Raw genomic sequence first — 15,459 nt, 5'->3', positions numbered from 1 at the left:
ATACATGTTAAGAATTTAATTGTACATATATATTGCTATATATACAGCAACAAAGTATTGATAGGACTGACATGGACATGTATTGAGCTAATCAATACTGAACTAGTTACAATGCAGATTTGTTTAAACTGATAAATAATGTCTAAGAAATCAGATAAATGCACTTTTTAAATGGTCACATATTGATAATTTGACATTAAATATGCATATTTATTTATTTGTGCATTACCATTTCCACCTTGCACTCTAAAAAAGATCTCAAAACTCTCAAGTATTCATTGAAAAGGGCACTTAAATGAAATGAAGCATAAAAAGAAAACTTAAAGTCAGAGTTTGATATGCCTATTTGGGAGGAAGTATGCATGCAAACCTTCAGATAAATCCTTCTGTGCTCTTTAATGAAAATGATGCACAATTATTGCAGATGATATATATTCTATTCTAAGTAATTCTAAAGGCTGGCCCAGAAAACTTAACCTAAACATTTACATGCATTTTCCAAAGAGATTTACAAAAGGGGAACCTAAAAACAAAGTAATAGCTATTGCTATATTTTCTGTTGAAAAGTCCATCTGTGTTTTGAGAGGATAGTTGCTGGTCAATAGTTTTCCCAGTTGGTAGCAAGTTTGTTGTTGGTCAGCTTGCAGACGCTAATGACCAGCAACAAACCAGCTACCGTCTTAAATTTTGTTTTCTAGCAGGATTAGCATTTTGCTGTTCTGCCACCATAAATCGTCCACTTAGATGTGGCCTGGTAAATTTGGAAACCATCCAGGCAGGTTTGACGAAATATTTGCCATGTACCTGAGGGACTCTTTAAAAAAGCGTGTTGTCGAGAAACGTGACGTTTGTCGGGTGAAAGTTGAACAGATGAGAGAAACCGAGGAGGTGTGTGTAACTCTCATCCTTACTGTTGTTATAAGAAGAAGGGCTGTTGCCTGCCAGTCTTTGTAAGTGGACGGCAAAAGCAACATTCAGAGATGAGTTTGACTGCTATTCTGTCAGAGATCGACGGTGGAGATGACAAAGGAGTTGGAAAGCTTTTGCAGAAGTTTAACATAGAGGTAAAGAGGCTGCTGTTAGCTTTATCATCTCACGTTGTTTTATTGCGCGCTAGCATTGGAGATATTAGCGAGTTAGCCGCCCCTTAATCTCAATATACGCGGTGTGTGTATGAACCTACAAAAAGATTGGTGATTTCAGAGCAAAAAATGCTTTGCTCCCGAACTTTAGATATGTACCTACTTTTTATTTAGTGATTACAAACACGAGGCATTCGGCTAGGGATCGTAAACTAGCATTCTCCAGCTGTTAGCCAGCCATGATAGCAATATGATACACCCAACTTGACTGTTTTTAAACCAAAATGCCAAATTTTGCCCCCATGAATGGGCAGAGTGTGAAATATTTAAGAAAAATTGTCATTGCAAACGAATAGAGTAGAAATGGACTGTTGTTTTGGATGTTAATAACGTTAGTTGTGAAAGGCAAAATAACCTAGCTTGACAGCTGTCAGACAGATGCGGTAAAAGCAGAAAAATAATATTGGAAATAATGTTGTTCTTACAGGTTTCTCAACGAGACTTGTCTGTATGGATTCCTCTAGTGTGAACAGAAATTTTAACTACATATTTGGCCTTTATTTTATAATTTTAATGACGCTGCATGTTTTCTGGAGAAAATCTGTAAGAGTACAGGATTTTCCTTTACCTAAGATACTCCTATAGGAAAAGCCTTTTGTAAAGTCAACCACTGCTAGTTAAGTTGTAGTTTACAGTTTACACTGCAGAAAGAGACTGGTACTGTGATTTATCTAATGATGATGAAATTAATCATGGACAATCCATATTAGTACCACGTTAATAGGATAGAATTAGGAAAAAAGAATTGCCTTACTTGTCGAGAAAATATTACATGCTTGCTAAAATGTCATGTTTAAATATGCAAACAAGGCATTATGTATAAACTAATTTGCATGCATTTCTAGAACAAAGATCACAATTGTTTGATTTTGTTAAAGACTTCAAAAGTTTATGATATCTCAGATCAGATAATACTGCCAACATCTCGAAAACTAAAATGTTTTAGGGGTGAAATGTGTTATAAATTAGAATAAATAGAATAAAATACCTATCTGTATAAAATATCAGAGCAAAATGTTGTTTATGTATTTGCTGTTAGTGATGTCTGAGTGAGTGCATGAATTTTGTAAAAAATATAATATAAAAATATATTTATATTATATAATAATGTAAACAGTTACAGTAAATGTGTATATTGGATGTTTTCTTCTTTTAGTAGTAGTCTGAAAGCAAACAAAGAAGCAAAATATGAAAGCCAGAAATTGACCACTGCATGAAAACAGTGATTTTGCCTGTAATGGCTGTAAGTGGTCAAGATGGTTTATGGACCATCATAGAGGATCGACCAGCTTAGACCAGGCTGCTTAATGGTTTGAGACAGATCCAAGGGTGGGATCTGATTATCTAAGATTTATTGTCTCATGTCATGTTGAAATTTCATTTCAGAACCGCCACACGTTTGCCTTTGACCACAAAGAGGAAGATGCACGAATTGTGAGTACGGATTTATGGTCCGTTTTGTATTTCAAAATGTATCAATTTGGTATGCTCCTTGTCATTTCAGTACCTTGTTCTATAAAAAAAAAAAAAAAATCAGTGACCTCTTGTGCTTTGTGGTCCCTTATGCAGAAATTGTGTCAGGGTCTTCTTACAGTCCTTCGTCGGTCAGATCATCCACTTTGCCAAAGCACCTGCCTGGAGACCCTGCGCATCCTGTCCAGAGACAAGCGTGTACTTGGACCCGTAGCCACCAAAGAGGGCATCCTTACTCTAGCAGGACTGGCACGGATCCATGTGGCGGGACATGACGGAGAGCCGCTAGAGGAGGCACAGTCAGCAGAGGAGGAGAGGGTTGTAGTGGAGGCCCTCAAGTGCCTGTGCAATGTAGTGTTTAACAGCGTGCCGGCACAGCAGGTGGGCGCTGATGTGAAGTTGGCAGAGGGTCTGTGTGCCCGCTTGCCTTTGGTCAGCTCATCCCATCATGAGGTGGGCCTTTTCTCCCTCCGGCTGCTGTTTCTGCTTTCCGCTCTGCGGTCGGATGTGCGTGGTATGCTTCAGAAGGAGGCGGGTGCAGTGAGGTTGCTCACTGACATACTGGAACGCACCCTTGACGTCTGTTGGGTGGGGCCATATGAGGCCGCACCACCTAAACAAGAAGCCCTGCCCATTTCCTCAGAAAACAATGAGCTTGCCATGGAAGCCCTTAAAGCTCTGTTTAACATCACTATGTCTGATTCCAGTGATGAGGTAAGAGTAATGACAAAACAACATTTTTATATCTATTTCACTGTGCTTTTTACAAAACTGATAGATGTAATCTACTTGTCCTGTATGGTACACAGAAATTAAACTACCGTATATTCCGGATTATAAGTTGCACTTTTTTTCATAGTTTGGCTGGTCCTGCGATTTATAGTCAGGTGCGACTTATTTATCAAAATTTATTTGACATGAACCTAGAGAAATGAACCAAGAGAAAACATTACCGTCTACAGCCGCGAGAGGGTGCTCTATACTGCCAGAGATGCTGCTCAGTGCTCCTGTAGTCTTCATTGAGCAGCATAGAGCGCCCTCTCGCGGCTGTAGACTTTAATGTTTTCTCTTGGTTCTTGGTTCTAAATGAATGTGACTTATAGTCCAGTGCGACTTATATATGTTTTTTTCCTCATCATGACGTATTATTGGACTGATGCGACTTATACTCAGGTGCGACTTATAGTCCAAAAAATACGGCAACTGTCCGTTCACACCGCCGGCATCGCTCTTGCCGCTCTGCTCACGACGCTTGTTGTGGACGAAGTATTAAGATCCTTTACCTAATAATGTATAAAGCACTGTAAAAATACTCCTATTCTAGTAAAAGTCTTGCATTAAAAATGCTTCTTAAGTAAATATAATCAAGTATAAACATTACTTAATGTAAGTATAATCAGGGAAATTGGGACTACAGTACTATTATTTATTATATCATTAGATTATTCATATAACGTTACTGCACATCAGCAACTCACCAGGAAAATGAACAATCTCAGACATCTTGGTCCACGTATCACTTTTAATTTATTTTGTACAAACAGGGACACATCATAGATTATTGCAAACCCGAAACACCTATAATCAACCTGTCCTCTATTGTGCTTGGGAACTAATGTGGTCAGAGCTGCGTTCTCTGGAATCCTCTCAAGCGGTGGACTTCTACGTTCTGATTGGCTGCTGCCCAACCGCGTCATACCTCATTACCATAAAGTTGCCTTTATTTCAACTCTCCTCAACGCTTTCAACGGCCAAGTTGCGCCGTGCTGCTCCTTGCCGCTGCTCGACGCTGACTTACTTTGAAAATGAATGACTTCCGGCCACTTTGACGCTCTCGACAACAGTGGTGTGAACGCAGAGTAAGGAAAGCCCTCACTTAAGAGTTAACTTTTAACTTTTACAACCTCAAGTATTTTTGTGTATGATATCACAAGCTTTGCTCATCAGAATTTTGCAGTTATCTGCCATTCTTCTCCTCACATCTTCACCTCTCAAGCTCTGTAAGGTTGGATGGGGACGGATGCACATTTTCAGGTTTCTTCAGAAATATTTGATTGGGATCAATCCCAGGCTGTGGCTGGGCCACTCAATGACATTCACAGAGTTGCAGAGTCACAGAGTTCCACACAGCAAGTTACTCTTGCTGTGTGCTTAGGGTCATTGTCCTGTTAGAAGGTCATTCTATGCTCTGAATGCTCTGGACTGGTTTTTCATCACGGCAGTCTATATGTTGGTGCATTGAGCTTCTACTCTGATGAGTCCCTCAGTCCCTATATTACTGAAAAACAGCCCCACAACATGAGGCTGTTGCCAGCTCACTTTACTTTTGGGACACTACTCTGCAGGTGATGAGCATAGCTGGTTTCCTTTAAACATGATGCTTAGAATTGAGGTTAATCAGACCACAGAATCTTGTTTCTCAGAGTCTAAGAGACTTTTAGGTGCTGTTTTGCAAATTCCAAGTGTGTTTTCATGTGTCTTCACTGAGGAGAGGATTGAGTTTGGCCACAACTCCATAAAGCACAGATTGGTGAAGTGTTGCAGTTATGTTTGTCCTTCTGTAGGTTTCTCCCATCTGCATATTTGACCATGGGGCTCAAATATAGTGACCAGCAGCATCTTGGTCAACTGTCCAAACAAAGCCCTTCTCTATCAATTGGTCAGTTTGGCCAGGAGGCCAGCTCTAGGAAGATTCCTGATTGTTTTAAACTTCTATTATTAATGGTAACAAGAGACTACATGCTTCTGTAAACCTTCAGTTAAGCAGAATATTTTTCTTCCCCAGATCTGTGCCATGGTACAATCTGATATGCATTATCAGCTGTTAGACCTTTTTATTAAGATGTGTGTGCCTTTTCAAATGATACCCATTCAATTGAATTTGCCACAGGTTAACTTCACTCAGAGTTTACAAGCAATATAAATGCTCCTGGGATAATGCTCATTTTATGTACTGCATTTGACATTCTATCTAGTATGGAATTAGGTAGATGTGTGAACACTGATTTACTTAGAAGGAAAGGCTCAAAACCCATCTAGAAATAGATATGTGGCTGGGTTTTTTTCTATGGCCAAGAACCACTGAAATAGATATGTGGCTGGGTTTTTTTCTATGGCCAAGAACCACTGAGAAAATGTTAAAATCTAGTTTTAAATGCTAAAATCTCCTACCCCCACCATTTCATCAAATAGACAAAAAAAAAACAAAAAAACATTGGTGCATTCCAGTGTTCTCAGCCATTTGAATGATCATTTAAGTAAGGCTAAGTGTGTCTCAATTGCCTGACCTTTTGTTGGTTTCGGTATGGTCGGATCACCTTGACGTACTGTAAGATGCACTTTCTTTTCTCAAGCCAGTGGTTCTCTCAGTCCCTAAATCTCTCCATTGGCTCCAAGCTCTCAGGTCATTTATTTGTAAATGAAGCCTAAACATCAGCATCGGACTCTTTCTCTACTGCCATTCTTGTGAAAAAGCCTTTTGGTTAACACTTAACACAATTTTTCCTTTATTTTGATAGGACAATGACCACCAGCTTCGGCTGATTGCAGGCATCATGAGACATCTCCTAATGCTCAAGACACACACTGACGATAAAACTGAGGAGGCTCACAGGTACTTCCACACTAGAAGATCGACAGCTGAATTCAGTTCACCCTGTATACTAGGCCTGTGTTGTATTTCAGTATGCCAGAAAGCAAAAGAAATGCAAGTGCGGTGAATGCGAATGATGAGATGTCTTCTCCAAGTGATTAATGACACCTCTTTGCCCCATCGAGACAGCTCAACGCATTCTGAAACTCCCACCCATTTATTTGGGCTTGACTCATTGTGTCCGCGGTGGTGCCTTCACCAGCCCTTTCACACTTTTGGAATGCATTCTACAGCACTCTGAAATGACTAACTCTATGCTTCCCCTTTTACAAAGTGCACTGAATGTGCTGAACCAGTCCTGGTCAGTAGATGTGTCATTGTTATTCAAATAATGCCCAAAGACTGAAGGTCCCCCTACCTCATAGTGTGTTTTCAGAATGCCTTCTCATGTTTGTCTGTCGACATCACATTCCTAGAATGTGACATGAGTGTGCTGAATGTTCTTGTGCGTCAGTGAAGATTATCAAATGAAAAAATGGAAGTATGTGCATTATTTCATTAAAAGCTCTCTCTCAAACACACACACATGCACAGGAAGAACACATTGGGGAAACACAAATTTAAATTGTTTATTTTATTTTTAATTATCATTATAAAAATAAACATCAAAATATCACTATAAAACTACTGAACTCTGAAGTATTTCGTATTAATAATTTACATTTATATAAAAAGGCTAATATTTATAGAAAATAGTTATTATTGCAACTTTTGCAATCTAAATGGTTGATAACTTCTTTAACGTAATAGTTAATAATAATAATCATAATAACAATTATTTTTAAATTTTAATGTTTTTTTGTAAAGAAGTAAAAATAATAGTTATTATTATTATTGCAAATATATATATGTAATAGTAATATTATTGCACATATAATATTGTGATTTTATTGACATACTGTAATCATAATGAAGTTATTTCATAAAGTAAAAATATGATGAATTTATTTAATGAATTAAAACAGGTTCTGCAATTTGTTATCAGACAGTATCAGTTCCTATGGGCTATGTTGTACTCAAAGGCCAGGAGTTATTCCAGGAGTTGCAGTCTATGTTCTCATCATGCATTCTGTGCTGAATCTTTATCATTTGTCATTTCTTCTAGTCATACCATAAATCTCCTGAGTAACCTTCCTGTGCGATGCCTGGATGTTCTTATAGACGTCCCTGTCCAAGGAGGGATTGAAATGTATGGTGGGAAGAACATGGACGTAGTGCAGATACTTCTAGATTTTATGGAAAGGAGGATAGACAAGGTATTTGACTTCAGATGAACAGCTTCAAGCTGTTGCTCAGCCGTTCCACTTGTTTAATTTGTTCATTCTTCATGTGTATTTATCCACTCAGGGGACCAACTATAAAGAAGGCTTGACACCTGTGCTGAGTCTGATGACAGAGAGCTCTAGATACCACAGGGAGATCCGCAGATACCTCAAGACCCAGGTGCAGGGTTGAGTCCATGCTCAGTCTAATTTACTGCTCTCTAAAATAAGACTGCTTGCTCTGATGTTGCTTCTTCAGTGCTTTAGATATCAAGTTAAAGAAATAGTTCACCCAAAAATAAAGAAAATGCTGACAATTTACACGATGTAGATGAGTTTGTGTCTTCATCTGAAAACATTTGGAAAATGGATCCTCTGCAGTGAATGGGTGCCCACAGAATGAGAGGCCAAACAGCTGATGAAACATCACAATAATCCACAAGTAATCCTTGCGAAGTGAAAAGCTGTTTATTTGTACAAAACAAATCCATTATTAAGGTCACTTCTGGACAAAATACAAGTCCATAATCCATAATAACACTTGCACGTGTTGTCCTCTCACATCAAACATATTTGTTTAGAATTCTTTTGGACCATTTTCCTCTTGTAAACCATGCTTGAACTGTGCATATTTCTTTCCTGATTCAGAGCTTTCACACTGGAGAGAATAATATTATGAATAGAAGACTCATATTTTAACTGGAAGCAATGGTTTAAAGTTAAAGTAAAGAATTGTTTTCCTTACAAACACACGGCTTTTCACTTTACAAAGTGTTAATTGATGAATTGGAGATGTGCTGATTAGTTGTGTATTATTGTGATGTTGTAATCAGCTGTTTGGATTCTCACTCTGATGGCACCCATTCACTAAAGAGGATCCAAATCTTTTCCAATGAAAAACAAACTCTCAGATGGCCTGAGGGGGGAGTAAATGTTAGTTCTTGGTAAATTAAATCTTTATTTGCTGATTAAAAGTTTTATTTTTGTTTGCTGAGGTACAGGTGCTGCCTCCCCTGAAGGATGTGAAGGAAAGGCCGGAAATCGGTTGCACAGTTCGAAACAAACTGGTGCGTCTCATGACGCATGTAGATATGGCAGTGAAACAGGGGGCCGCTGAGTTTCTCTTTGTGCTCTGCAAGGAGAGCGGTGAGATTTCTGCTTGTTTCACATTTCAAAAAGTTTGTAAAACTGTGTTTTGAAAGGTGTTTTTGTCAGCATTGGTTTGAATTTTTTTGGAAACATCATTTTCTCCTTTTGATCATGTGATGCAGTGGATAATCTGTTGAAGTACACTGGTTATGGTAATGCTGCGGGACTGTTGATGGCACGAGGGTTGCTGGCCGGAGGCAGAGGAGAGACACAGTACTCATCTGATGAAGATTCTGACACTGAGGAGTACAAATCAGCCAAACCATTGTAAGTGCCCTTATATTTATGCATAATTGCTGTTCTTGTTTTCTTAATATTTGGTAATACATTTAATCATTTTGCATAGTATCATGTTTTTCCTTCTGCATTCCTGCATTTCTTTGTACATTCATAGATTATAGTGAAAATTATTTGTGTTTTTCAGTATCAACCCCATCACAGGTCACATAGAGCTCCCAATGCCAAACCCTATGGAGGAGATGACAGAGGAGCAGAAGGAATATGAAGCTCAGAAGCTTGTCAAAATGATTGATGAATTATCAAGGTGGGTTTTTATTTTGTCACAATTAAACAATAACTATTTAATTAGGGCCGGGACTTTAACGCGTTAATTGAGATTCATTAATTACACAAAAAATAACGCGTTAATTAAGATTAATTAGTTACAGAAAAAAAATTCCCGCATTTTTAATAACTTATTTTTGCACCGCGGAACGTTTCTCACTGGATGAGTTTCGGCGGACCGATTATACTGAAGCACCAACTAGCATTCGCATATCACCGCAGCACATGAAAGAACCTCAAGTATCACCTCAATGCAAAACATATAGCAGCTAGCGTGGACTTTACACTTTATGTTGAACTATGTATTATTTTGTTGGTGCAACTGGCAGTTTATGTTAAACTCTTTATTGTTTTGGCCAAGGTTATTGAGAGTTGGACTTAGTATGTTATGGCATCTGAAGCAACAGAGAGATGTTTTCTAATAGTCAGGGTTTCCAATGTTTTGAATCTAATTGACAGTATTGTGTATTACTTAAAAAACACTTTACAGAAGGTTCCAGCACCTATAAGCTTCCTGAATTTCTGAAATGTACTATTTCTAAATTGTTTCTAAATATGCTATTGCTACACTTCATGGCAAAAATTGCACTGGTCTGCTAGACTTGGTTGAACAAAAATAAACAATATTTTGTTGCTTAAGCTTATGTATTCAATCATTATTCAGTGGTATACTATAAATCCATGTGAAAAAGAATTACTTCGCACTGTTCTCAGATCAAATATTTATATGCGATTAAAATGCGATTAATTTCGATTAATTAATTACAAAGCCTCTAATTAATTAGATTAATTTTTTTAATCGAGTCCCAGCCCTATATTTAATGTAATTAAATATAACAAAAATATTTTAACACAGACATGTTTTTTTTCTTAATTTAATACATTATTTTATTGTTGAAATCTTTCATTGTTTTAAATGAAAAAAAAAACTAAGATTTATTCAGACATAATTAGAAAATTTAGACATGCAGATATTGTCTGACACTTGCATTTCCATTTATTCAGTGGTCAGTGTACATATTTTATCAACATGCTTTAACATTAAGCAGCAAAGAAAATGTAAATAAGAAATTTTAATGCATGCCATTTTTTCATTGTGTAAATTCTGGGCATTGTGATTTACTCTTGCTTCCTATTATTAGTCAGTTTCTTTATCTGTTTTTCATTACCTGTTCATAATGCCTTCATAGATGACACCATCCTCTAGAAGTATTGTGCTTGTTTTCTCATCACCTCATCATCAGGCTCGATATGTGCAGGGCTGCATTCATGTTGACCTTTTCCTAAACAACCGTTGGGGTAAACTAGCGAGAGGTGTAGTGCTGTTGCTCCATCCGCGCTCCTTACCAACCGCTTCATTAAGACAAGAATCCTCTCTACCGTCGTCCTCCGCCTCATTTAAAGCTGGCCTTCCGCATTCAACAGGAGTCAATGCACAACGACCGAACACCACAGCCTTGCTGCATTAATTAACAGCTAATTGGTGCACACAGTGGGGTCGTGGGCTCAGGCTCTTTTGTACAATACACTGAGGTTTTATAATACATATACATGGTTCTCTTTCATACGCTGCCATTTTATTCAGCCAGGGTGCCAGACATTGTCCTCGGACATGAAGTGGTTTGAGACACGGCCTTAATTAAGGGTGTGCGTATGTACGTTAGCTGCTGGGCGATGTTAAATAAGTTTGCAAACACAAGAGGATGCACCATTGTCCCTCCAAAGGGTGTTTGAGTCGTAATGAGCAGCGTGTGCCCAAGAAAGGCAGATTCCTGTCTTTGAGAATAGATCCTCGTTCCTTCTGTCTTCCTCCTATTCTTTTTATCGGGATTGAAGGAGGTGTTGTGTGGAAGAGGGAGGGCACTGGTGCTCCCCGCTACGGCTGCTGGGGAGACACAACATGTCCATGGAGGAATTTCTCTCCTTATGTCTGCTGCTTGACTTGCTGTCCATATTAGTACTGACTCTCTACCCCATACACACACACACATAAAACCCTACATAAACTCGCAATTGCTCAGGCTGCTTATCAGTGCATGTGCATTTAATTAGATAAGAGATTGTCTTGGATTCTGGTTTGTGTTTTCAAGGGACGCAGAGGAAATGTCTTTGTTTCCTTCTTGTCAACTTAATATCTTGTTTACACTCGTCATGACGTGTGTTTGACGTCAAGGGATTCTTAGGCAGACAGTAATGCAGTCCATGCCTGAAAATCGGGGATAAGATAGTTGGAAATTAGGGATGTAACGGTACACAAAAATTGCAGTATGGTACCATTGTGGCTCTGTCTTTAAATTAAAATATAATTTAAATTTTCTGGAAAGGATAAAACAAAATCACTCAGCTAATGCTATAAACTGTATAAGGAACCACCCTTAAATAGGTTACAATTACATAAAAACTTTAAAATTCTGTTTTTTTATTTTAGATGTAGTAATCAATGCTCAAATAAAATATTTGTTTTCAAGCATAAATTCATTTTCATGTAAAAGTCAGGTTTACATGAAATTATAAATCTAATTATGATTTTGTTCATACTCTATTATATATATATATATATATAATTTATTTTTGAAATATAACCATTTACTCTCTAGCTGTCAACTTGACAACATTGTTGGACAGGAGATCCACTGTATAAAAGAAGTTCGATCTTTGGATCTTAGAATAAATATTGATTCTTAAAATAAATATATATAAAACTAGAAGTTTCAGATTAAGTTTTGGTTGTCTAGTGGTTGAAACAACACTGTATTATAAAGAAAGTCCTCTACTGAAAATATTCAGTATGAATATTTTTTGTGGAAAACTTATGGGAACACTTTAGTATAGGGACCAATTCTCACTATTAACTAGTTGCTTATTAGCATGTCTATTATTAACATATTAGCTGTTAATTAATACTTCTAAAGCACATATTCTGCATGATCTTATTCTATATCCCTAATATTACCCAAAACCTAAATTTAACAGCTACCTATTAAAAAGCAGCAAATTAGGAGTTTGAGGCAAAAGTTGTAGTTAATAGTTTGTTAATAGTGAGAATTGGACCTTAAAATGAAGTGTGACTAAACTTATGTAGGCTATACATTGTTACAGCATTTAGTAGTCCTTTATAAATCAAAATGCCCAAGTTTATCTGTGTGTGAATGACATAATGCAAATGAGCTTTCTGCGGCTTTGATTGGATAATGCTCTTATAAATCATCTTTGGCCGTTCTTTGATTGGATAATTCTCTGATGAATCATCTCGGGTGCGCTGGTGACTCACAGTGCAGATATAATTGGATTATCATGGAGGAGCTGCCGAGGCTTTGAAGAGATTAGAATGAGCACTGATCCTGTAATTAAACTGCAGGCTCGGGTGGTGGTGGGGGGGTGGAGAGCTGTTCTAGGATCGGTGGGGTTGGGGGGGGGGGGGGGGGGTGGCTCTTATGTGGCAAGATGTAAAGGCAAAGAAAGATGTTCTACACATCAACAGGCCTCTTTAGGGGACAGAACTGAATGCAGCTACAATGGTCAGTACAAAGGGTTTCTTTCAAAGAGCAGGTGGATTGTGGTGACAAATTAGTGGCCTGAAAAACCAAATCGACAAGACGCGAGCCCAGTAACTCTCTAAAGGAAATGATGTCTGCTTGGGTTTTTGCATATTTTACACACATTTCGTATTTTCTAAGATTTTCTTTTTTTATTTAATTTAAAATAAATTTTCTCATGTGCTGGCAAAGCTTTTTTTTGGCAGCCATTACTCAAGTCTTTTGTGTCACATGACCTTGCAGAAATCATTTTAATATGCTCAAGTAACATTTCTTATTATTTTGAATTTTGAAATCAGTTGTGCTGCTACATACTTTTTTTTTCTGATTCTTTGATGAAAAGAAAGTTTTGTAACAATGTAACAGTCTTTACCATCACTTTTAATATACAGGTGCATCTCAATAAATTAGAATGTTGTGGAAAAGTTCATTTCAGTAATTCAACTCAAATTGTGAAACTTGTGTATTATATAAATTCAAGGCACACAGACTGAAGTAGTTTAAGTCTTTGGTTCTTTTAATTGTGATGATTTTGGCTCACATTTAACAGAAAACCCACCAGCTCACGATCTCATCAAATTAGAATATGGTGACATGTCAATCAGCCAATCAACTCAAAACACCTGCAAAGGTTTCCTGAGCCTTCAAAATGGTCTCTTAGTTTGGTTCATAAGGCTACACAATCATGGGGAAGACTGCTGATCTGACAGTTGTCCACAAGACAATCATTGACACCCTTCACAAGGAGGGTAAGCCACAAACATTCATTGCCAAACAAGCTGGCTGTTCACAGAGTGCTGTATCCAAGCATGTTAACAGAAAGTTGAGTGGAAGGAAAAAGTGTGGAAGAAAAAGATGCACAACCAACCGAGAGAACCGCAGCATTATGAGGATTGTCAAGCAAAATCGATTCAAGAATTTGAGTGAACTTCACAAGGAATGGACTGAGGCTGGGGTCAAGGCATACATGCGTGTCAAGGAATTTGGCTACAGTTGTCGTATTCCTCTTGTTAAGCCACTTCTGAACCACAGACAATGTCAGAGTCATCTTACCTGGGCTAAGCAGAAGAAGAACTGGACTGTTGCACAGTGATCCAAAGTGGAGATGCCCATAGACCAAGTTGCTTGAAGCCCAGGGTTAAGTTTACACAGTCGGTGATGATTTGGGGTGCAATGTCATCTGCTGGTGTTGGTCTGTTGTGTTTTTTGAAAACCAAAGTCACTACACCCGTTTACCAAATAACTTTTGGAGCACTTCTGCTGACCATATTTTTAAAGATGCTGATTTCATTTCATGAACCCCAGAGAGAATCTATGGGCTATTGTTAAGAGGAAAATGAGAAACAAGAAACCAAAAAAAAAACAAAAAAAAAACAATGCAGATGAGCTGAAGGCCACTGTCAAAGAAACCTGGGCTTCCATACCACCTCAGCAGTGCCACAAACTGATCACCTCCATGCCACGCTGAACTGAGGCAGTAATTAAAGCAAAAGGAGCCCCTACCAAGTATTGTACAGTACAGTAAATGAACATACCTTCCAGAAGGCCAACAATTTACTAAATCTTTGATTTTATTAAGTATTCGAATTTGTTCAGATAGAGAATTGGTGGGTTTTTGTTAAATGCGAGCCAAAATCATTACAATTAAAAGAACCAAAGACTTTGACTACTTCAGTCTGTGTGCACTGAATTTATTTAATACACAAGCTTGAATTGAATTACTGAAATAAACTTTTCCACGACATTCTAATTTATTGAGCTGCACCTGTATAGTTAATTTGTTACATATTTATGTTATGCATAGAGATTCACACAAATTGATTGTTCTTTCCTTTTATGTGTACAAAGTAAATATACTAGAAGTTTCTACTGATGTTGGTCAGTCCTTCTGGTTGTATCTCTCTGTCTGCTTATTTGCATGTGACATTGTGAACATGCAAAGCACAAGTAGGATGCAAAAGTCCTGAGCTTTTTGCTGCTCTCTCAACAGGAAGGAACTGATCAGACCAATGGGAGTGAGGAAGGATGGCACTCTAGCTCCCCTAGGAGAAGCCATCCATCAATGCAGCCCTCCACCCAGCAGTGACTCCGACTCAGACTAGCAGGAGTTTAGTTCACTCAAATAAATCCTCTAGGCACCGCTGCTGCCAGCTGATCACAAGTCTTACTGTCTGACCCTTGCACGGGGGATAGTTCAGTTATTTCCTACTGAGGTTCTTTTGTCGCATGAGGGCATGTCTTTCTAATTGAGACATGAATGGTGAACTATAGAGTGAGCAGAGAGAGAGAGGAAGCAGAAATGTTTAAATAGATATAAGGTTGTCACCGCACTCCATATATGTTCACAGTGACTGTATAAGATGGAACTGTTAAGTAGGAAGTTACACAGCATATTCACGTGTCTCTGTGCACAAGTAAATGCACTTGGTCTTCATTAATGAAGTATAAAGGCTTAATGTCATTTACCCTTAAGAAAAGCTGTTCATTTAGGTTTGTATTTATTAAGCAGTCTGGGGCTGTTGCTGGTTCACAGTTGGAAGAAACCTGTTCCATGTTTCAAAATACTTCAGTGTCTTTTGAAATGTTATGCCACGACAAGCCATGATATCACTTGTGCTAAAAAAAAAAAAAAAAAAAAAAAAAGTCTTGCACTTTGTTTTTGCAAAATGTGCATTGCATTT

General features: G+C 37.9%; 1 protein-coding gene across 2 annotated transcripts; it reads left to right on the top strand.

Annotated features, from left to right (window-relative positions):
- Nucleotides 1-717: 717 nt before the first annotated feature.
- Nucleotides 718-15,417, top strand: LOC113118267 (synembryn-B-like). Of its 2 annotated transcripts, none has more exons than XM_026287317.1 (10): nucleotides 718-888; nucleotides 2,529-2,576; nucleotides 2,712-3,329; nucleotides 6,134-6,228; nucleotides 7,373-7,523; nucleotides 7,615-7,710; nucleotides 8,531-8,675; nucleotides 8,801-8,945; nucleotides 9,103-9,222; nucleotides 14,769-15,417. In XM_026287317.1, exons 1-10 carry the CDS (start codon nucleotides 745-747, stop codon nucleotides 14,878-14,880), a joined length of 1,674 nt encoding a protein of 557 aa, XP_026143102.1. In that variant the 5' UTR covers nucleotides 718-744; the 3' UTR covers nucleotides 14,881-15,417. The 2 variants fall into 2 exon arrangements, with proteins under 2 accessions (XP_026143102.1, XP_026143103.1); XM_026287318.1 differs by lacking the exon at nucleotides 718-888 and adding an exon at nucleotides 895-1,064.
- The last annotated feature ends 42 nt before the right edge of the window (nucleotides 15,418-15,459 follow it).

The sequence above is a fragment of the Carassius auratus genome, chromosome 18, assembly GCF_003368295.1.
Source record: "Carassius auratus strain Wakin chromosome 18, ASM336829v1, whole genome shotgun sequence".
NCBI lineage: Eukaryota > Metazoa > Chordata > Actinopteri > Cypriniformes > Cyprinidae > Carassius > Carassius auratus.
Note: the sequence above shows the minus strand (reverse complement) of the source record. Positions and strands in the feature narration are given on the sequence as shown.

Coding starts and splice junctions, on each gene's coding strand:
- LOC113118267 (XM_026287317.1), top strand. CDS start 745: ATGTGGCCTGGTAAATTTGGAAACCATCCAGGCAGGTTTGACGAAATA. Junction 889..2,528: donor AGATGAGAGAAACCGAGGAG/GTGTGTGTAACT, acceptor ATTTCATTTCAG/AACCGCCACACGTTTGCCTT. Junction 8,676..8,800: donor TGTGCTCTGCAAGGAGAGCG/GTGAGATTTCTG, acceptor CATGTGATGCAG/TGGATAATCTGTTGAAGTAC.